Raw genomic sequence first — 23,535 nt, forward strand, 5'->3', positions numbered from 1 at the left:
GCGGGGGGGGAGGCCCCAGCAGTGAGAGGGCCGCGTCCCGGAAAAAAAAAAAAAAAAAAAAAAAGAGTGATTGAAGTGAAAGTGCTGCTACCGAAGGCTCGTCACGATGAGGAGAGACCGAGGCATCACATCACGGTTGCTCCCTGCTCCGGAACACCTCCCCACGCACGCCCCCACACTCTCAGCACCACGGGTCTGCTTCCTGCCCCGCTCTCAACGCCCCTCCCTGGTAAACCCCTCATCTTCTCCTTTCTCACCTCACCTCAGACCACAAGCTGCAGGGCTGCAGAGGCTAAACATGTTCTCTGGTTTTCAGGAGGGCTAGAGACATTTACGCCTGGTGAAGACACGAAATGATATCATGTCTCCTATTTTTGATAACAAACCTGTTAGCTTCAGTCATGCCCTCCAGGCTGACCAGGCAATGACCTCGCCCAACCCCACCTCCTGAACCCACAGCGGAGGCTGGCTACCCCAGGACAGGGCAGACGGCAATCACGGCCTCACCTTCCCCTTCAGTGTCTGCAAAGCATCCAGGTAGGCGGCCAGCATGGGCAGACTCAAGGTCTCCACCAGGGTGGTGTGCAGCCACTGGACCAGCTTGGTGTCCCAGCTCACACTCGCCAGAGCTTGCCGCACTCTCCTTGCACACTTGTCCACGGCAACACGGCGCAGCACTGGCTCGTTACAAGCCTGAGAGGTGTAAGTGGGGGGACAAAGTATGAGGGCCACCTCGTTAGCAACGTGGGGTGGGGGTGGGGGGAGCGGGGTGAGGTCAGCTAGCCCGTGAGGCCCGAACTATGGGGAGCCCACGGTGGGCAGGCTTCTAGAGTCTTACCCCTTCGTTGGCCAAGCGGGCAAGCCGATCAGACTGCAGGGCTTTGAGGATCTTGTTGAATAGCTTGTTCTGGGCCATTGTCCAGCCAGTCCTATAAGAGAAACTCTGAGGAATTAAAGTCAAACCCTGGGGATGCTCGCCATGCACGTACACTGTACAAAGAAGATTATGTCATGTATTTTGCTCCCACTATGAAACAGTGTAACTCAAAGTGGCTTAGAACGAAGCTAAAGCACAACACCCAGAGTCTGGCCAACCAATGCTGCCAATGAACCACCTCAACATATACTTGTATTAACATACACACTACAAGCCAAAACCAGTCACAAACAGAGTCTTTTTGGTGCGAGCAAAGGTAATTAATTACCTACTGGCTAATATAATCCATTAGTAAACAGAAGCATGGCACCATTGCAGAGACATATTTGAATTTCACAAGTTTAATATTTCACACAAAAAGGCAGACAGGATGAGAAAGCATTTTAATGTACTAAAACCTCAGAGTAAGATAAGAGGCCTATTTAAATCAGCTTTAGGAACGAAAATATAACAAACGAAGTGGCTCTTCTCCCACTCCTTAAGAATCCACCCCTCACTAACCTTTCTCCCTTTTCCATTTTTTTCCCTGTATACCACACAATTAACAAATTTACTTTTGAATGGTCTGTTCCACATAAGTTAACTCTGTATCATCCCTGCGTATGACCCTGGAAGACACACTTTTACCTTGCTTATGGAAGGCTTTATGGTTCCTCCTCCAGCTCAGCTGTAAACTCCCTGCAGTTAGAAACCTGTCCTGCTGCTCCTGTCCCCACCTAATGACACGGAGCACAGCAGTGCGGAGCTGACTAAAGCCCCCCTCCACCCCACTCCTGGCAATCTTATTACTCTGATACTCCAACTCTGGCCAGTAATCTTCCTAAAGATACTAAGAGAAAGGTAACAGAAGATACCCAATTGTTTACCAACTCTCCCTGCCATAAAAATAAACTGGTGCTTAAATCTCCTTTAAACAATTTTAGGTGGATGCCAGACCCAAAGGAGAACCTGGAACGAATCAAGGTAGCGCTCCAAATCAGCAGGGAAAAAGTAAACAGGGCTGTGACAACTACCAGCCACCTGGAAAAAGATCTGGATTCCTATACATCACTCTTTACACCAAAATAAATTGCAAGTGGAATAAAAAGTTAAATAAAAATAAAATGACCAAAGTACTAGGAAAAAACAGTAATTAAAAAAATCTACCTACCTATCTAATCTATATCTTAGAATGAGTAAAACTTTCTATGTATGACCTAAAACCTAGAAGCCATAAAAAGAAGAAACATAAATGTAACTACATAAAAATTTCAAATTTCTGTAAAGGAAAAAATTAAGTATCATAAATGAAGTCAAAACACAATGAAAAAAAAAAAACACAATGAAAAAATAACTACTGTTTCATTAAAATAGAAAAAGCCTCTAGAAAACTGTTAAGAAAAAGACAAAACACTCAAAACAAAAACAATGGGCAAAGAACATGAAAAGGCAGTTCATGAAAAGGCAGTCAACCCCCTTGGGCCTTCCCTGGTGGTCCAGTGGTTAAGAATCTGCCTTCCAATGCAGGGGATGTGGGTTCGATCCCTGGTCGGGGAAATAAGATCCCACATGCCATGGGGCAACTAAGCCTGTGCTCTAGAGCCTGCGCGCCACCAACTACAGAACCCGCACGCTGCAACTACTGAGCCCACACGCTCTAGAGCCTGTGTGCCACAACTAGAGAGAAGTCCACACACCACAACGAAGAACCTGGTGCTGCAGCTAAGACCTGATGCCAAATAAATAAATAAATAAATATTAATAAATAAATGTAGGGACTTCCCTGGTGGTGCAGTGGTTAAGAATCCGCCTACCAACGCAGGGGACACGGGTTCGAGCCCTGGTCCGGGAAGATCCCATATGCTGCGGAGCAACTAGGCCCGTGAACCACAACTACTGAAGCCCGCGCACCTAGAGCCCGTGCTCCGCAACAAAGAAAAGCCACCGCAATGAGAAGCCCAGGCACCGCAACGAAGAGCAGTCCCCGCTCGCCACAACTAGAGAAAGCCCACGCGTAGCAGCGAAGACCCAATGTAGCCAAAAATAAAATAAGTTAATTTTTAAAAAAATGTAGTCATAAGAAGTTCAGTAGTACACTGTTGTGCGGGTGTAAGAAAATAGATCCCTGGAAACTTTGCTGATGGAAATATAAATTAGTACCACCTTTTGGAAAACCAATTTTGGAAAAAAATCAATCAAAAACCTAAATCAGATCATGTCACTCGGCTCAAACCCTTCAATGGCCCCATTTCAATCAGCTGAAAGCCCAAGTCCTTGCAATGGGCTGTCTGGACCCACCCTGCCTCTCCAACCTCATCCTCCATGACTGTCCCCAGCTTACTGTGCTTCCCCACATTGCCCCCTCCCCCATGCACATCCTGCATGTTCTCACAGCAGACTGGGCCCTAACCATCCATTCCCCTTACCTGAAACAATGGCTCCCTCTCCAATCTCCAGGTCCTTGTTCAAATGTCACCTACTGAGGCTTTCCCTGACTCACCTGTACTTAAAACTGCCGACACCTCACTCCCACCCTGGGATTCCCTATCCCCCCTTCCAGCCATACCACCACCTCACATTGTATCCATTTTATTTATTTGCTTGGTTTGTCCTCCTCTGCTAGAATGTAAAGGCCAAGATGGCCGAGATTGTTGTCCATTTTAAGTGCTACATCCCCAGCACATAAAGCAGTGTCTGACACAGAGTAGGGACTTGAACATGTGCTGAATAAAGAAACAGATGAATTGTATGCATACTACGTTCTAAATCCTGTAAATAGTGGAGTACAAATTCAAACCCTCTCACTCCCTACCACAGAAGCGCCTGGGTCCTGAGCAGCAGAGGAACACGGATACACCATGTGGGCCAACTGTAAATTGAGCCCTTCACTATACAGGGTGCCTGAACCGCAAGGAAGTTGCTTCAAACAGCTTCAGCAATCTCCATTTCTCTTACTTTATAACAGACTAGCATCTTTCCCATCATAACCCACCAACCAGACACCCTCTTTTCTACAGGTCATCTCTCTAACAACATGGCCCAGTAAACATGAAGGTGGAAGGCAAATTACCCTTTGTTATGCACATTGCACAGTTATCCCACTATCCTTTCCTTCTGTAAAATAAAATCTCCGCCTACCGCGTCTCCAGTTTGCCAATTTACCACAGATACACAGTCCAGGAGAACACTAGCTGTGAGCCAGGAGCTGGCTGTGTGCCCTCAGTCTCCTTGACTGTAAAAGAGATGGACGAGATGATCTTTACGGTTCCTTCTAACAGTAAAAAGCTCAGGTAACTATGACTACTGATGGGAGCAAGCTGAAGTCCAGGATCACAGAATTCTTCAGGGGTACCCTCTACCTGTAGTAGCTTTCTTGCCAAAGCTCAATCCGCCTTAACCTCCAAAGCCTCCCATCCTTTTATAACCCCTTGTGGCATACTAGAAGCAGTCTTAGCTTTCCTGGAATTGTCCTTTTTCTTATCTTCCCATAGCTCTCTTGGCTTAATTTCTGCTACTTCATTAGGATCTAGTCAGTTTTTGTTGTGCCTTGATATTCAGAGAGATTCTGGATTTGGGAGGTAGGGGAGTAGAAGCTTTTACTCCAAGTTGGGACTCAGGATACTTTGGGACCAGGAAGGTTTCTGGGAACCAGCATCTTCCAGCCCACTGGTTCATAATCTCATTTTCCTTCACATTATTTAAATGTACGACACACTAACATGAGTAGCACGTCTCATATGTACAGTGATTCTTGGATGGGCTTGGGGATTTGGTGGTGGTGGGAGGAGACAGAGGATGTCCACAAGTGGTTATAAAAAGCTCTCTGGGGCTTCCCTGGTGGCGCAGTGGTTGAGAGTCCGCCTGCCGATGCAGGGGACACGGGTTTGTGCCCCGGTCCGGGAAGATCCCACATGCTGTGGAGCGGCTGGGCCCGTGAGCCATGGCCGCTGAGCCTGTGCGTCCGGAGTCTGTGCTCTGCAATGGGAGAGGCCACAACAGTGAGAGGCCCATGTACCGTTTAAAAAAAAAAAAAAAAAAAAAAAGCTCTCTGGAGATACATGGATATTTCCATTTTAATAAACTTCTTTGCTTTTAATGGCTGGCTCTACCCTACTGGTTGGCATTTAGGTTGCGTCCCTTTTATTGCTATTATAAACAGTCACAGTGACCATCCCTCCTCTCCCCAGTACACTCAAACACACATCTATTCTATCCATATTTTTACATGGTTGTGCAAGTATCTCTGAAGGATAAATCTCTTGAAGTGGAAATGAAAGACGTGTTAAAATTTTTGAATTTCAGTTCTGTGAAAATAATATGTATAAAGAACCTGTGACATCTTGAAAGCAGTAATTATACCGCAGCCTTACCCCCAGCAGCAATGCTCAGTGATAATCAAACAGGTTAAACAATGAATACAATTTCTTCATGTTCAACAATCTCTTGACCTTTCTCAAAGCCCATTGATCATGTTGCAAACCTTAATCCCAAGGACAGAGAATGAGGTATAATTTTTATTTATGAGGTACCGACAGTGTTTCCAAAATTATCCTGTTCTTTATTATACAATAGGATGTTTTCTCTATTTGTTTTTCTTACTTTATATTTATCGTGAAATCCGAAATGACAGGAGCAAGGAAAATGATGTGAACAAAATGGGAGGGGGACTACAAGCTATTTAGAAATTACTACCATACACCAATGTCAGCTGAAATTAAATTGAAAAACCACAATGTTGAGAATCTAAAATCCCCAGAAAAAGTTCTTAGGATTGTTGCTGGATATATAACAAAGTGATTCCAAGAACTGAAACACGTTCTCTATATTTTGCCAGTTTCGTGGGAGGCTGGAAAATTAAGTGGGCAGAAAAAAATGATCTAACCCAAGATTAAGAGCATGCAAAAGATATAATTAAGGAAAAATTTAAAAACAGGAGACAGAATTTTAAATACAAGTCTAAACAGTCAAATAGCTGATGGGAACTGTGGTGAGTCAACACGCTCCCCCCACCTAAACCTATTCAATTTTCATGAGTGCAAAAATGCCTTCTCTCCATTGCTTAGATGAGATCAGAGACTAATGTTCTCCACGCTCCCACTGAACCCGAATGACATTCTGGCTTCTGGCTCCTCTTATCCAAAGCAGCCAAAAAGTCACATCAGTCCCAGAACCTGATATTTTCAATGGTGATTCTTTCTCTGATACTAATTCAATATTAAAATGTCTAAAGGATTTTTTTTTTAAACCAGAAGGCAAGCAGAGAAAGAGAAAGAACATCAGAGAGAAGAAAAAGGTCACACTTACTTTTTCAGATTATAAAATTCTTTGCTTAAACACCAGGAGAAAGGAAGAGAGGAATGACAGGGACAGAGGGAGGCAGGGAGAGAGGAAGGGAGAGGGAGGGAAAATAAACAACTCAAAGATCTTGAACTCAAAATTTCAAACATCCATTTGAGATTAACATATAGATACATACAATACTGAGAGACATAATTAGAGCAAATTTAGAAAAGAAGAATTTTTTTCAATTGAATTCAGAAGTTCTGATTTCTAAGATAAGACAACCTGCTTTAGGACACTGGATTCTTTTACTGAAATGTTGACAACGTCCTAAAATCCATTTGAGAGCAATGCCCCAAAGTATCATATGTCAGCAGTATTTTGTTAAATGTCTTTGAAAAGCTGTTCATCTAATTAAACTTGGCATTTGACAAACATCTGGGGGGAAAGGCTGGTCCAACTTCTTGGGGACAACATTACTACACCAGCAAATGTATAACATTTTCAAAGATTCTCCAGGTCACACGATTTTGGCATGCAGACACAAGAATGCAATCTAGACCAGAGGTCGGCAAACTTCTTCTATAACGGACTGGATAGTAAATATTTTAGAGTTTGTGTGCCATATGGTTTCCATCACAGCTATGCAACTCCGCAGCTGTAGTGCAAAAGCGGCTACAGACAATACCTAAATGAGTGGGCATGACTGTGTTCCAATAAAACTGTATTTATGGACACTGAAATTTGAATTTCTTGTGTCTTTTTAAAATTTTTTTTCAACCACTTAAAAATGTAAAAACCATTCCTAGCTCATGGGCCATACAAAAATAAGCAATGGGCCGGATTTGGCACATAGGCCACAGTTTGCCAACCCCTGATCTAGACAATTATATCAAGAAGAGAGGGATATTAAACTGTTTCATGAAATATCAGGCATTACTAGAGAAACTCAGAGTCAGTTTGGGCTGGGTGGGGGGGCCTTCATTTTCTAAACATAGAAAGTTATCTGAAGGCAGTTGCTACTAAAATAATTCAAGAGGGTGAAATAGGGCACTAAAAAAGAAAATTAAGTTTCTGAATCCACTGATAAGAGAGGTCAGTAATCTCTCTGAGGAAAAACAGATTTCTAGGGAGCTGTCCTATATAGTCCATGAGTTCTAGATGTGGGAAACTGTAATTTTACATGATTTTATACAGGAAGAAAAGAAGCAGCAATTTAACAATCAAATCAAGGGAAAGAATGGCAACAAGATGATTACAATCAAGCAGAGAGAACTAACTGCAACCTCCAAACAGGCTACAGATCCAGAACTTGGGGACAAGGTCATAAAGTGGTGACCTCTGAAATTGAAGTCAGTAAGTACCATCAAATAATGAAATTAACTGTGTGTAAAAGTAACCTACCTGAAGAGATGGTTTGTAAGCCTGTTGCTAATGGGAGAAGGACGCCTCCAAAATCTCATCAGACACTAAAAGACAAATAATCTGAGATAAACTGAGCGCTAATTAATCATATCAATCTGTGGCAATGTCATAACACAGGGATGGAGGTCCACATGGAGAAAGACAAGCCAAAGATTAGAATCTGCCAGTGTTTCTCTGCAGGACTGGGCAGGTGGAGGTGTGCCCTGGCCTAACTCTGTGGGCCCGTCTTGCTTCGAGGAAAGATGGGTGCATCCAGCTACCTTGTTGAAGGAGGGCACCTCCCGTGCAGACTGTCCACTCGCCATCCACTGCGCGAACAGAATAGCTTCCCAGATTCTCCTACTGAGAATCAATGCTCTGGGCCAGGCCACCCCAGTGTCTCATCTGCCTTGCAGTTGTATCTCTCCTTATAAATTAAGAAACTGGTATTCATATGTATTATTAAGTCTCTGATGACTCTGGTAAACATGAAGAGTCCCCCAAAACCTTCTGATCATGACCATGGGCAAACTGATCGAAAAATTCATGCAATTCTCCCATGCAGTTTCTGGAACTGCAAACTGAGGACAAGGCAACCAACACCATAAAGGACACATAAGTGTGAGGCCACCTTGTTCAGCCATAACTAACTGGTCTCTCTTTTTACTACCCTTAAAGAGAAGGTATAGTAGTTGAGAACACTGGGCTCCAGAGTCAGACTGCTCGCTTTAAACAAATCCTTGCTCCACTACTTCCTAAGGTTTCTCCAACTCCCTGAGCTCGGTTTCTTCATTTGTAAAACAGAGATGAAGAAGGGATATGCCTAGGAGAGTTGTGAGATTTAAAAGAGAGAATGCATATGAAGCGCTTGGCACAATGCCTGGCACCTAGAAAGCACTCAACAAATGGTAGTTCTTTTTTGTTACTACCATTGTCAGTATTTTTAGTATTATTAACTGTAACAATGGTGATAAACTACTTTCCTGAATTCACTGACTCCGGTAATACTCTAGTAGCTGATCTTCATTCACAGCAGTTTTCCTCTTTATCTGAAGCTCTAGAGAGCATTTCCGCTTCTTAGGGCACAATGTTAATTCCAATTCAAGACCCCGAACAACTTCTGCAAAGGCTCTTCAGTCAAGGTGCAGAACTGCTCCTCCTTCAACAGCTACTATCCTGATCACATAAGCACACCAGCTCAGTCTCATTCCCTGCTTCCAGCCAAACTCATAAACCATGCCAATTAGCCTCAAACTTTCCTACCCTTCCTCCTATCAAATTACTTCTTTTTCTTCCATTATTATAAAGTAAGAGCTCTCCAACATTATGGCAAGTTTACCACTTACCAAACCCTGATATAAAGATCTTAACACTCCCTTAGTAGGTAAATACATACAGAGAGAGCCATGAGGGAAATGCAAATTAAAACAACAATGAGATGTCACTTCATACCCACTAGAATGGTCATAATAAGAAAAAGACAGATTAAAAACAAGTGTTGCCAAAGATGTGGAGAAATTGGAACTCTCATACACCGCTGGTGGGAATGTAAAATGATGTAGCCCTTTTGGAGAACAATCTGAAAATTCCTCACAAGTTAGACAGAGTAATCATATGATCCAGTAATTCCACTCCTAGGTACATATGCAAGAGAAATGAAAAACGTATGTCCACACAAAAACAAGTATATGGGGACTTCCCTGGTGGGCCAGTAGTTAAGAATCCATCTGTCAATGCAGGGGACACGGGTTCGAGCCCTGGTCCAGGAAGATCCCACACGCTGCGGAACAACTAAGCCCATGCACCACGACTACTGAGCCTGAGCTCTAGAGCCCTCGAGCCACAACTACTGAGCCCGTTTGCCTAGGGTCCGTGCTCCACAACAAGAGAAGCCAGCACAATGAGAAGCCCACACACCGCAACGAAGAGTAGCCCCCGCTCACCACAACTAGAGAAAGCCCGCGGCAGCAACGAAGGCCCAATGCAGCCAAAAATAAATAAATAAATAAAAATAAATTTATTTTTTAAAAAACAAGTATATGAACATTCAAAGTGACATCATTCGTAATAGCCAAAAAGTGTTAGCAACCCAAATATCCATCAACAGATGAATGGATAAACAAAATGTGGTACATCCATACCATAGAATATCATTCAGCATTAAAAGGGAATGAAATATTGACACATGCATCAACACGGATGAATCTTGAAAACATTATGCTAAGTGAAAGAATCCAGTCACAAAAGACCATGTTCTGTATGATTCCATCTATATAAAATGTTCGGAAAAGGCAAATTTAGAGACAGAAAGTAGACTGGTGGTTGCTAGGCGCTGGAGGGGTTGGGAGGAAATGGGAAGTGACTGCTAATGGGTATGGAGTTTCTTTTGGGGTTAAGGAAAATGTTCATCAAATTGACTGTGGGGATGAATATACTAAAAACCACTGATTGTACACATTAAATAGGTGAATTGTATGGTACGTAAATTCTATCTTCATAAAGTTTTATGTAATAAATAAAAGATAAATAAGTATCTGCCAAATGAACAACAAATGACCTAAAGAGGAGTGCTGAGTCCCCACGGTGAGTAGGCTGTAAGAGAATAAAACTAGGCAGCAAACTCATCAAAGTGGGGTGAAGTGTTCCCCCAAAACCACGGACTACAAATCTATTTTTTTTTTTTTTTTTTTTTTTTTTGGGACCCGGGGACCTGCATCGGCAGGCAGACTCTCAACCACTGCGCCACCAGGGAAGCCCTACAAATCTATTTTTAAAAGCCACTCAAATCAAACATCTGTTAGCTTTTTGTACGACCCCAGAACGTTTTCACTACCCTAATTACAGACAATGTAAATACAGTGTCATACAAATGGACATTTATTTAACAGGGTTTCTTTTTCTAGCAGTCTGGGTAACTCAGACATACACGTATGTTAGTACATAACATAACATGTACTATATATGCTAGAGAGCAAGTCATACCTATCAAATTTAACTCATTTATTTGTTCAGTCAACATTTACTATATGCCTACTATGTGCCAGGCAATGTCCTAGGTGTCAGGGATGGAAAGATGGCTGAGACACAAGCTCTCCTCCCAAGAAGCTCACTGCACAGAGAGCTGAGAGTTATCATGCAGAGACAGGAGAACATTCTGACTCATGTGGCTACAGATGAAATAAGCTCCTAATAAATATGTTTCAGTGAAAATGATACACATTTACAGTGCGGTGACTACTAACCCTGGAGTGCCCGGTCCTCTCAGAAGCAGCCTACCTGTTGACATGCTCCTCCCAGTCCTCTGGAGGGGGAGGTGCATCCGCATCGGTCCTGGCGAAGATGACATGCCGTTCACACTCATTCATCACGCTGCGTGCCTTCTGATTGTCATAAAGTGGCACAGGGGTTGACGTGACTGTCTCCACATCTATTGGGACATCTGACTCGCTGTAAAGAAGTGAGGAAATAGGACCAGCCACACGTACTTCACACAACACAGGTATTTAACGATCATCTGGTTGCCAAAAATGTCTCTTTAATATAATCAGCTTTTATTTATTTATTTGTTTTGGCTGCGCCGTGCGGCATCTTAGTTCCCCGATCAGGGATCGAACCCGCGCCTCCTGCATTGGAAGCGGGGAGTCTTAACAACTGGACCGCCAGGGAAGTCCCTAATCAGCTTTAAAGTATGCATAAGCATATTATATCCACAAGAAAATTATGAACCAAAGTCATCTTTCCCACGCTTGTCTAGATCTCTGCCCTCTGACATGCTGGTATGTGCTGGGGGAACACAAAGTTGTTTTAAAATGAACCTATGCAAAAATGACAAAGAGCTATTTTTTTTAAAAGGACAAATATATTCCCTAAGCATATAGTTGATTGCCTAAACGTGCTTTCCAATACAGTAGGTATAAGCCACGTGGAACTATTTAAATTAATAAAAATTAGAGGGAATTCCCTGGTGGTCCAGTGGTTAGGACTCTGCACTTTCACTGCCGAGGGCCTGGGTTCAGTTTCTGGTTGGGGAACTAAGATCCTGAAGCTGTGCGGCGTGGCCTAAATAAATAAATAAATAAAGAGAATTAAAAATTCAGTTCCTCAGTCACACAAGCCACATTTCAAGTGCTCAACAGACATATCTGCCTAAGGCTACCATGTTGGACAGAACAGATATAGAACATTTCTATCACTACAGAGTTCTGTCGGGCGGTGTTGGTCTAGAGTTTTAAATAAATTCATACAAACTTGCCCTTTCCTTAGCAAGTCAACTGGTAGTTAATGATATGCTATAAAAGCCTATGATTGTCTAAGACAGACCACCTGGAATGCAGACGCCTTAGCTTACTCACTCTGTAAGGAGCCTACAACAGAAACAAACATAAGTGGATACCTGAAGGATCTTTCATATTTTAAAATGTTAAAGAAATCCTAGTGCCATGAGGGTCCTTCACTGCACCAACTCTGTCACCCAAAATCCGATGTCAATCAAACTGGCCCACTGGCTATCTACCGAACATCACTTTAACTTTTTGACCTCAATGATGTTATTGTATCCATTCCCAATGGCTGGAATAATTACACCATTATGAAATGAAGTGAAATAATGTGCAGCTAGATTTGGTGGTGGGTGAAAGAGCTGATTATCTTCTGTGGACCAGACACTGGACAAGATACTTAGACTTGTATTCCTAAAATAGAACTCCTGATTTCACCATTCCAACCACATCTTCCCCAAGCCTTCCCCAACTCATGGCACCACCCAGCTGCTCAAGCCAGAAATCTAAGAGTCATCCTAATTTTGCCTTTCCCCTTAACCCTGGCTACTCCTTCCAGTTCACTACAGCAGGGCATGTTGGATGGACCTACAAAATACACCTCAAGGCCAACCGTTTTTCTCCACCTGTACTATTCCTGCTCCATCAGGCTCATGATCTCTGGCCCCAACCACTGCAATGGTCTCCTAGCAGGTCTTATCTACTATACTCCTGCACTATAATCTATTCAACAAAAACTCAGAGTGATCTTTTCAAATAAAAATCCAATCTCTAGCTTAAAATCCTTCAATGACTTCTTACCAACTCTTAGAATCAAATTCCTACATGAGGTAGCCTCTGCCAACTTCTCCCTTAGCTCCCACTTACACCCCCATTGTAACCACATTCTGGACCCAATGGCCTAAAAAGAGTTCCTAAAACATGCCAAACTCCCACTTTCAGGGCCAATATGTGGAGCCAGTCTATAAAGGGACATAATTTTCCGAGTACTGAAATGACCAAATCCACAAAATCTCACTTTAAGAAAATATCATGAGATATGAACACAGGAGTCTCAATATCAAGAAGCTATTACATAACTAAGAGAAAGACCTCAAATTCTATTTAAAAGAGCTCTTCAGTTATGCCCTAGGCCAGAAGCATCAGGATTATGCTGGATTATTCCCTAAAGTCACAGACCCCATGCCCTGTACATTCAAAGCAGGCCAACAAAATGCTGCCCTCACTGGGAAAAGAAGTAAAAACCACTATTCTACACGTGTTGAACACACACATCCTGGTACTTCTAGCTCATTAAGGCTCACTGGGGGATCTTAAAGAGCAAAACACGAGATCTCTATTCTCCAACAAACCTAAAACCTGTGCCAGGGGAAAGAGTAAACATCAGGTCAGATTAAGACAAACAAACAAAAAAACCTCTTCCCAATAAAAGTTTATAAAATTATTAAAGGCATGATTTAAGCATCAAAATAGAATATATCAACAAATCTTGAAACACCAGTAATCAGAACACCTTAAAGGTCAAAAGAACTGCTAAATGAGTTTATTTAGGCCAAATGTAATTCTATCACATGGTAGATTTATTAAAAAGTCCTTACCCTATAATGCAGGCGGGCTGCATATGTAACCAGACCTAGGAAGGGTTAAGATCAACCCATGGTGACAGTTCTGTAACAAGCTAAGAGAGAAAGCAAGGTCTTGGGCATATGCTCCTCAACTTTCCAGGTGAAGCCAGGAAAAGCAAATCGAATTACCATAAAAAGGTTATTGCTGCCAGTGTTGGAGCCAGATCACTGGACTAAATGAATGAGTCTAATGCTAGGTGGCAATTTTTAAAAGTCAACTCTTCAGTCTTTTTCTTCACAGTTGAAACAATCCTCTTCAATTCCTCTTCCCAGACAAGTCCTGTTATCTAAGTGCAACAGGTTGTTTGCTTTCCTTTGAACATCTTGCTTTCCTAACTCATTAGATGTCTTGATGTAGGTGTCCACATATAGGCCTGATAACCTCACGATGTTTAACAGTGATGCCTGAATTAAACATCCAAGCCCCACCCCCCCTTTACAATCTCCCACAGTAAAATCCGCTCTCATCTCCAACCATCTGATCACTGCCCAGTTAGGGCAATGGCCACCCTTAGGAGAGAAGCCCAAACTCACATGGTACTTTCGTGCTGCCTCCGGGGAGTAACAAAGAGCATGCGGGTGGGGCGGGCACTACTGGCATCTGGGTGGGCACTCCACGGCTTGGCATAGCTATGATCCAGAAACACCAGGTCCAGCTCCCGCTCATGCACCGAAAGCTGGAAGAGCAGCGAGGTGCCCATGCGCCGTGCTGACGTCTGGAAGTCCCTCTCCCCACCGCGGTGGGCCATGTCAGAAGAGGGGCAGCAAGTCAGAGAATGGGTACCTGCATGCTAGTCACCTGCAGTGAAAAGTTCCAGTTTAAGTCAATTCAAATGCTCAGAATTTCTTCCAACCTAGAACATCTAACAGGCTTCTTACTTTTGTGACCTTCTAGCATTCGTCATTGAGTATCCATCACACTACAGACCCTTGCCCACGTAGGGAGGGTTCCTGAGATCCCAGTCCACCACCAAAAAAGGCTATAGCACCACCTCCCCCCTCACTCTCTACAATTTGGTCCACTGCAAAGCCGAGGGACTCCAATGTTCACCAAGGCAGATACTAAACTTGCTTGGCCAGCGCCCTAATTTCCTACGTGGGTGGGATGGGTTTTGGCAAACAAGAGGAATTACAAATACTAATAATTCTGAAGCTAAGGGTCTCTACGGCTGCACACCATTCTCGAAAGCTTCCCAGAGCCGTCTCCAGCAGTAGCGTGAGCATCCCAGGAACAGCTGCTTAACGTGGGCTTCACGGAAGCCCCTGACGTCTCGTTTGTGTTAAACAAAAGTTTTGCAACGACTTCATAATGCTCTGGAGTTTTAAAAATATACAGGTGAGAGCTCCTCCCCAAAACCTGTAACAATGCTATGCGAGGCAGACCCCTCTCCCTCACCGAGGCCGGGGTGGTCCCTGGGGAACCGCCCTCTGCTCCAGGTACCCTTCGGGGGTCCAGCCACCGAGCCTCAAAACCGCCCCAGCTGGTAGCCAGGGCTTGTGATTCGCACGTTACAGACAGAGGCACCGGTTCAGGGGGATGGAGTGACTTAGCCAAGGTCACCGAGAGTTCACGACGAGGAGGAGCCGCCTCCCGCCCACCCCGGCCCCGCACAGCGCCCGCGTCACGGCGGCCCGAGTCCGCCCCCGGCCCCACACGGCCGTCCGACACAGGCCGCCCGGTCCCCGCGCGCCCTGGGAGCCCGGAGGTCCTCACCGAGACCCCCGCCCACACCGACCCGGGCCTCGACCCCACCCCGGGCCCGCCACCCCCGCCGGGGCCGACCCTTCCCTCACCCGCAACCTTCCAGCCGCGCGCTCAGCCCTGGCCGGATTCCTGTGCGCTTGCGCATTACCGCCTCCAAGCCCCGGCGCCCCGGGCACCGAACAAAACGCGGAAGTGGATTACAGCCTGGGAAGGGAGGGGCGGTGAGCCGCAAAACCCGGAACGGATATAGCTGCGGAGGAAGAGAAGAGCCCAGAACGCGAGCGGGTCTCGCAGGCAAGACAGCGCTGAGTCCGGAGTTCGGGCCTCTTGCATCTTCAGCAGGGAAAACTAGGGCGAGGGAGGAGGCTAGCTCCTGCAGCCCCTGTTCTCGCTTCCCCGCATTGTTGCTTTGCCGGGTGGCTGGCATTCTTCTTTTCTTTAATTTTTATTGGAGTATAGTTGCCTTCTTTTCAAATCTATGTAAATAACTGTTTAAGAAACAGACTTACACGTGCTTCCCTGGTGGCGCAGTGGTTGAGAATCCGCCTGCCAATGCAGGGGACACGGTTTCAAGCCCTGGTCTGGGAAGATCCCACATGCCGCGGAGTAACAAAGCCCGTGCGCCACAACTACTGAGCCTGTGCTCCGCAACAAGAGAGGCCCTGACAGTGAGAGGCCCGCGCACCACGATGAAGAGTGGCCACCGCTCGCTGCAACTAGAGAAAGCCCTCGCACAGAAACGAAGACCCCACACAGCCATAAAAAAATAAATAAATTAAAAAAAAACAGACTATCCGCAACAAGAGAGGCCCTGACAGTGAGAGGCCCGCGCACCACGATGAAGAGTGGCCACCGCTCGCTGCAACTAGAGAAAGCCCTCGCACAGAAACGAAGACCCCACACAGCCATAAAAAAATAAATAAATTAAAAAAAAACAGACTTACAGACGTAGAAAACAAACTCATGGTTACCAAAGGGGAAAGCGGGGAGAGGGATAAATTAGGAGTTTGGGATTAGCAGATACAAACTACTATATATAAAATAGGTAAACAGGGGCTTCCCTGGTGGCGCAGTGGTTGAGAGTCCGCCTGACGATGCAGGGGACACGGGTTCGTGCCCCGGTCCGGGAAGATCCCACATGCTGCAGAGCGGCTAAGCCCGTGAGCCATGGCAGCTGAGCCTGTGACACGTCCGGAGCCTGTGCTCCGCAACGGGAGAGGCCACAAAAGTGAGAGGCCTGTGTACCGCAAAAAAAAAAGTAAACAGTAAGGTCCTACTGTATGGCACAGGGAACTATACTCAATATCTTTAAATAAACTATAATGGAAAAGAATATGAAAAAGAACATATATACATATATGTGTGTGTGTGTGTATAACTGAATCACTTTGCTGTACACCAGAAACAAACACAGCATTGTAAATCAACTATACTTCAATTTAAAAAAACTGTTTAATTTATAATTGTGATAGTAAGGGCTGATATTTAGAGAATGCCAATCAAGTTCTAAGTAACATAAATAACCTACTTCATTTAATCCTCTCAGTGACTTTATATTCTAGGTTCTATTATAGTCATATCCATAGAAGTCAAGTATTTTGCCTAAGGTTACACAGCTAGTAAGTATCAAAGGCAGAACTGGAACCAGGCAGCCTGGCTTCAGAATCTCCTCACAGCTCCACTCCCCACCATGCCTAATGCAATAAGGAAAAGTGGATAGTGATCTGAGCATGTAGAACAGCAAGCCAGCCTTGGCTTGGGTGATGGGGTGGGTGTCCCTGGGAAGGTGACCTTAAAGCTGAAACCAAAGGAAGAGAATACGGTAGCATGGTAGACACTGGGTGAGAAGCTCTCCAGGAGAAGGAACAGCAAAGACAAAGGCTCTGGGGCAGAAAACAGCTTTAGAATATTAAAAAAAAAAAAAAAAGTGGCAAGAACAGTGTGGCTAGGAAGCGGTGGTCAATAAGTGGAGAGAGATGAGGTTGGAGAGGCAGACATAACTCAGACCCTAAAAGACCCCAGATGCCCCAGTAAGAATTCTGGTACTGACCATAGATTGCTTTGAGTTAACTTTCCTCTGTGTTTTGTAAAGAGAGAGTAGATCCTAAAGTGGGGGGTGTTAACCTTCTTTGTATCCTTCAAGAACACAGCCAGGATATAGGGAATGGATCCTGTGTTGACTGATTGATGACAGATCAATTGGTTGACTGACTGACAGTGGGACACCAAGGCAAGAAACGTGGTTCAAGAAGAAAAATAAATCTTTACCACGTCACACCCGCTAGGATGTCTAAAAAAATCAATGGTGACAACAAAAAATGTGATAAAAAGTGTTGGCAAGTACATGGAGAAATTGAAACCCTTGTACATCGCTGATTGGATGGTAAGATGGTGCGACCTCTTTGGAAAACAGTCTGGCAGCTCCTCAGAATGTTAAGCATAGAGTTACCATATGACCCAGCAATTCCACTCCTACATATATACTCAAGAGAATTGAAAACATATGTACACATAACGAGTACACAAATGTTCACAGCAGCATTATTCAGAATAACCCAAAAATGTTAACAACCTAAATGTCCATCAACTGATGAATGGATAAATAAAATGTGGTATATCCATACAATGGATTTATCAGCTCATAAAAGGGAATGATGTACAGTTGTCACCTGGTATCCAGATTGGTTCCAGGACCCCCCTTGGATACCAAAATCCACAGATGCTCAAATCCTTTACATAAAACAGTGTAGTATTTGCATATAACCTACACACATCCTCTCAAATACTTTAAATCATCACTAGATTACTTATAATTCCTAATACAAGGTAAATGTTATGTAAATAGTTGCTGATGCACAGAAAATTCAAGTTTTGCTTCTGGGAACTTTATGGAATTTTTGTTTTTTAATATTTTCCATCTGCAGTTGGTTGAATCCATGGATGTGGAACCCATGGATTCGGGGTGGCCAACTGTACTGATACATGTTACAAAATGGATGAACCTTGAAAACATTATGTTAAGTGAAAGAAGCCAGACACAAAGGCCACATATTATATGATTCCATTCATATGAAATGTCAGAATAGCAAATCTATAGAGACAAAGTGGATTCATGGTTTCCAGGGGCTATGGGAAGGGGGAAACGGGAAGAGACTGCTAATGAATATGAGGTTTCTTTTCAGGGTGATGAAATGTTCTGGAATTAGATAGTGATGACAGTTGCACAACCTTGTGAATATACTAAAAACCTGAACAGTACTGTTTAAAAGACTGAATTTATGGTATGTGAATTATATCTTAGTAAAGCTGCTATTAAAAAAATGCTTTATTGTTTTAAGACACTGAGATTTTTGGAGATGTTTGTTACCTCAGCATAACATAGCCCATCCTGACTGATACATCCAGCCAGACTATCAGTCAAGTGCAAGGGCGGAATAAAGACATGTGCAGACCTACAAACACTCAAAAAATTCAGAAAGCTATGGAAAATCGTGTTCCACTAAGATGAGAGAGTAACTCAAGAAAGAGGAAAGGATCTGGGAAACAGAGTCCAACACAGGAGACAAACGGGGGAATTCTAAAACTGGTGGTGAAGAAGGGAAGCCCCAGGATGAGCTGTGCTACAGGGCTGGGGAGCAGCCAGTGTAGACTAGAGAGGAGAGGAGGCCAGGAGAGATCTCCCCAGGCTCAGGGAAAATGAAAAAACTGGTAAAATACCTGATGGATTTGAACCTGGGGGAGACTGTATTAAAAGGAGATCACAGAGCTGTTGAAGGATGTTAGAGGACTTGGTCAGACTTTTAAGAAAAGCAAGCAAATGAAAAAATAAAGCAATTTGTAAATTACAGAAAAACACAAAGTTGTGTTAGAAAGGACGAGGAGGACTCCCCTGGTGGCACAGTGGTTAAGAACCCGCCTGCCAATGCAGGGGACACGGATTCAAGCCCTGGTCCAGGAAGATCCCACATGCCGCAGGGCAACTAAGCCCGTGTGACACACTAGAGCCTGCAATCTAGAGCCTACGAGCCACAACTACTGAGCCCATGTGACACAACTACTGAAACAACTAAGCAATGAGCAACTAAGCCCGTGCTCTGCAACAAGAGAAGCCACCGCAATGAGAAGTCGGCACACCGCAACGAAGAGTAGCCCCAGCTCACCACAACTAGAGAAAGCCTGCGCACAGCAACGAAGACCCAACGCAGCCAAAAATTAATTAATTTAAAAAAAAGAAAGGATGTGGAATTGGAGGGTACTACTTGATCTGCAGTTAAAAAAACATACATTATTATAAAAATAAAAATACTGAATGTAGATTTAGTTCCCAAATGAGATACAATTATGAGAACAGTATGCAGGAAAGGCAGGTGTAAGAAAGCTGCCATGGTGTGATAAACAGCAGTAGATAATATCTAAAAGTGATGAGTTGGGAGAAGTTTGGGAGAGAGAAGCTAGGAGGTGGGAAAGGAGTGAGAGATGATATAAAAGAGATGACTTGATAGACAGAGTCTCAAAGTGAAAAATTCAAGGGATGCTATTTAAATATGCTATTTAGAGGTTAATACTACTATTAGGATGACAGGAAAAGAGCTGCCTTCAGTCCATCTCTCCCCACGCTTAACTCCCTTTCCCTGGCACTTATCCTGAGCCTTCGTTCTGCTGTTTTTTTCTTTATACTCTGATCAGCGCTGTGTATGGGTTTGTATCTTTTCTCTGCCCCTCTTCCTTCCTCAGCACACCAGGTTTATCATTTTTTTCATTCTTTGCCAATTTGGGAGGTGATAAATGGTATCTTGTTGTATTTCTTTGCTTATTAAGGAGGTTGAATTTTTTTTAACATCTTTTTTGGGCTTCTGAGTCCAATTTGGCGAAGTGATAAACAGTATCTCATTGCGTTTCTTTCTTTTTTTTTTTTTTTTAATTTTTTTTTTTTTTTTTTATAAATTTATTTATTTATTTTTGGCTGCATTGGGTCTTCGTTTCTGTGCGTGGGCTCTTCTCTAGTTGTGGTGAGCGGGGGCTACTCTGTTGTGGTGCATGGGCTTCTCACTGCGGTGGCTTCTCTTATTGCGGATCATGGGCTCTAGGCACGCAGGCATCAGTATATATGGCTCACGGGCTCTAGAGTGCAGGCTCAGTAGTTGTGGTGCATGGGCTTATTTGCTCCGCAGCATGTGGGATCTTCCTGGACCAGTACTCGAACCCGTGTCCCCTGCATTGGCAGGCAGATTCTTAACCACTGTGCCACCAGGGAAGTTCTCATTGTGTTTCTTTGATTATTAAGCAGGCTGAATTTTTTTTACACCTTTTTTTTTGTCCATTTGCACAGTCATCTAATCTATACTTTGCCCCATTTTCTTTTGGAGTATTCATCTTTTTCTTATTGGATTATAAGAGCTGTTGCTAACATTCCCTACTTTGATATACCTTTTTTTTTTTGTGGTACGTGGGCCTCTCACTGCCGTGGCATCTCCCATTGCGGAGCACAGGCTCCGGACGCGCAGGCTAAGTGGCCACGGCCCACGGGCCCAGCTGCTCCGCGGCATGCGGGATCCTCCCCGACCAGGGCATGAACCCGCGTCCCCTACACCGGCAGGCGGACTCACAACCACTGCCTCACCAGGGAAGCCCTGATATACCTTTTAAGGTATATTTTTATGTACAAGAATCTTTTTTTTTTTTTTTTTGCGGTACGCGGGCCCATAAGGTATTTTTTTTTGTAAAAAAATCTTTTTTTTTTTTTTTTGCGGTACGCGGGCCCCTCACTCTTGTGGCCTCTCCCGCTGTGGAGCACAGGCTCCAGACACGCAGACTCAGCGGCCATGGCTCACGGGCCCAGCCACTCCACGGCATGTGGGATCCTCCCAGACCAGGGCACGAACCCATGTCCCCTGCATCAGCGGCGGACTCTCAACCACTGCGCCACCAGGGAAGCCCAAGAATCTTGAATTTTATGCGGTCAAATCTATCCGTCTCTTCCTTTTCCTGGGTTTGCCTTTTGTGTCATGCTTAGTTTGGAAAATTATTAACAAAGCAACAAGCATTGTGTTGTGTTTACATTTCAAGAAAAACTGTCAGGAAGTACTTTTTAAACCTGCTGAAAGCAGTCCTAACACCAAGATCACACATTCAGTTTTTTTGTTTTTTTTTGCTCTAAAACATACCCATGCATGTTTTAGAATGGGTAGTAAGCTTACTGCTAAATTGTTTCATCAACGAATATACTTTTTTAAAACATCGATTAATTTTCACGCTAACTATTGGATAAGGTATAATTTATATAATGTTCAACCCTAAAGCAGAAAAAGCATAGGGACAAGAGCAATGACCCCGTTCCATCCTCACGCTGAGAGGCCTTGAGGGCAATTAAGATGCCACGGCAAGATAACATGTCAGTGAGATTTTTCTTTAACCTTACAAACCCAGCTGGCGTAAGAGCTCATTGATGAGAAAGCTAGTTTCTGTTGGTTAAAGAGAGACTCATATCTAGACTCACGTTTCCTTTAGAGAAAAGGAGGCCTAAATGTTTGCTTCCACATTAGGAAGGACTTCTGAAACACCACTGACATCGCCTTTGATTTCCTTATTTCTTTTCTCAGCTCACCTCCCTTCTCTATTTTCTCACCTAAACTGTGTGACTTTGGCAATGATTCACTCCAGATAACTTGCTTGTATAAAGGGCAGATATTATCCTTCTACCTGATCTTGAAATCAGAAGGACAGTAAGAAGGAGAGAGAAAAGAGAACGGAAGAAGGAAGTGCAGTTCAGCCAAACTGTTTTGTTTCTACAGCCCTGGGTGCCTCAAGCCACTGGCTTCGTACCCTGTGATTTCTTCTTCCTCCCATTCTCCTCATTCCTCTCCAGAACCAAGAACCACCACCCAAGAACCACTGACCTTTGTGACATCACCTCTCTTGCTAAGCAACATACTCGGGACCTTCCTCACCCCCTGAGCCCTGGGAGAATCCTTGGACCAAGTTGCTCCAAGAAGGAAGCTTTGCCAGAGAAGGACGGAGGGAAGTAGGTGGAAGATATGCTGCGGCTTGTCGTGTGGTCGGCCGAGATTAGCCCACCCCTGAGCCCCCCACCCAGACCCTGCGTGTCCGTGTACTTCAGAGGTGAGAGCCAGGAGCCCCGAGAGGCAACATACGTTCAATGAAAAACTAGATTTATCGGTGCCCTACTAGGTAAAAGATGCCCTGTGTCACAGAAAGGTGAGGTAGACACCGTCTGGCTCTTTCAAACTTATCATCCTTGTTACTATTATTTCTCTTAGTATGACTCCTCTGCCTCCCATTTTTTTCCGGAGAATGACTACTGGAGAAAAAGAAGATGAATACTTCTCGAGTTTCTTCTATGAACTAGGGCTGTGCCACAAACAGGTTAAAAAAAACCCAAGTACCTCCTTCATAGGATGGCTGTGAGGATTTGAAAGGATAATATACAGACAGATCTTTGTACAACTTCTAGTAATAACTGCTCAATTGTATGAATTACTTTTATAATCAACAAAGTTTTATCATTAATGTAATGATTTTTGATCCTCATGACAATTCTATGAGGCAAGTTTTATTGTCTCAATTTTTCATAGATAAGGAAAAAAGTCCAAGAAGGGTGGGAGGGGTGGTGTAAAGGATTTATGAGAGAAAATGAAAAAGGTTAAGTGTATCTATATAACAAAGAGCTGGGAACAAAAAGGGGAAAAGGGAAAGAAAGATGAACAGTCTGTTGGAGGAGAGAAAGGGGGTGGACACAGGCAAATGAGGTTTTCCAGGAAGTGTGGGGAGTGAGAAAATTGGGACCAAGAGAAAATAGGACACAGTAGTTTCCAAAAGAAATGAGCGAAGACTGAAATTCCTTAAATTTTTTTCTGGCCTGTGAAACCCTGCTTGCTGAGTATGCTATCACTCAGAGATGGAACACTCAGGACTCCAGGTGCACCGGGTGATGTAGGTTTATGTCCCCAGTTTGCGGGTTGAAAGAGGTGTAGTGGAGGTTCAGCATGTCTTTGCCCTGAAACTAATTTTATGGTGAGCCGGGGAACAGTCTGATTCCAAGCCATCTTCCCCGTCACCTCCCAGGCATTGTCCTTCTCCTCCTAGAAATCTCTCTTACAAAGATGCCTACAGGGCTTCCCTGGTGGTGCAGTGGTTGAGAGTCCGCCTGCCGATGCAGGGGACACGGGTTCGTGTTCCGGTCTGGGAAGATCCCACATGCCGCAGAGCGGCTGGGCCCGTGGGCCACGGCCGCTGAGCCTGCGCGTCCAGAGCCTGTGCTCCGCAACAGGATAGGCCACAGCAGTGAGAGGCCCATGTACCACAAAAAAA

At 44.2% G+C, this 23,535-nt stretch overlaps 2 protein-coding genes across 7 annotated transcripts in view; one reads left to right on the forward strand and one right to left on the reverse strand.

Annotated features, from left to right (window-relative positions):
* KANSL3 (KAT8 regulatory NSL complex subunit 3) overlaps positions 1-15,357 on the reverse strand; it is a 62,970-nt gene extending 47,613 nt beyond the window's left edge. For 5 of the 6 annotated variants that reach the window (XM_024743700.1, XM_024743699.1, XM_024743697.1 and 2 more), the window contains exons 1-5: positions 15,297-15,357; positions 14,037-14,301; positions 10,877-11,047; positions 839-929; positions 508-693 (exon numbers count right to left, since the gene is read on the reverse strand). In XM_024743700.1, the coding sequence (XP_024599468.1) occupies positions 508-693; positions 839-929; positions 10,877-11,047; positions 14,037-14,251 (663 nt within the window). In that variant the 5' untranslated portion in view covers positions 14,252-14,301; positions 15,297-15,357. Of the gene's footprint in view, positions 1-507; positions 694-838; positions 930-7,600; positions 7,666-10,876; positions 11,048-14,036; positions 14,302-15,296 lie in introns of those variants that run through there. The other variant, XM_024743701.1, reaches the window with a different exon arrangement.
* Positions 15,358-22,241: 6,884 nt separating this feature from the next.
* The window catches only part of FER1L5 (fer-1 like family member 5), a 52,596-nt gene continuing 51,302 nt past the window's right edge, over positions 22,242-23,535 (forward strand). The window contains exon 1 of the mRNA XM_024744028.1: positions 22,242-22,326. Coding sequence (XP_024599796.1) covers positions 22,242-22,326 — 85 coding nt within the window. The remainder of the gene's footprint in view (positions 22,327-23,535) is intronic.

The sequence above is a fragment of the Neophocaena asiaeorientalis genome, unplaced genomic scaffold (assembly GCF_003031525.2).
Source record: "Neophocaena asiaeorientalis asiaeorientalis breed wild unplaced genomic scaffold, Neophocaena_asiaeorientalis_V1.1 scaffold114, whole genome shotgun sequence".
NCBI lineage: Eukaryota > Metazoa > Chordata > Mammalia > Artiodactyla > Phocoenidae > Neophocaena > Neophocaena asiaeorientalis.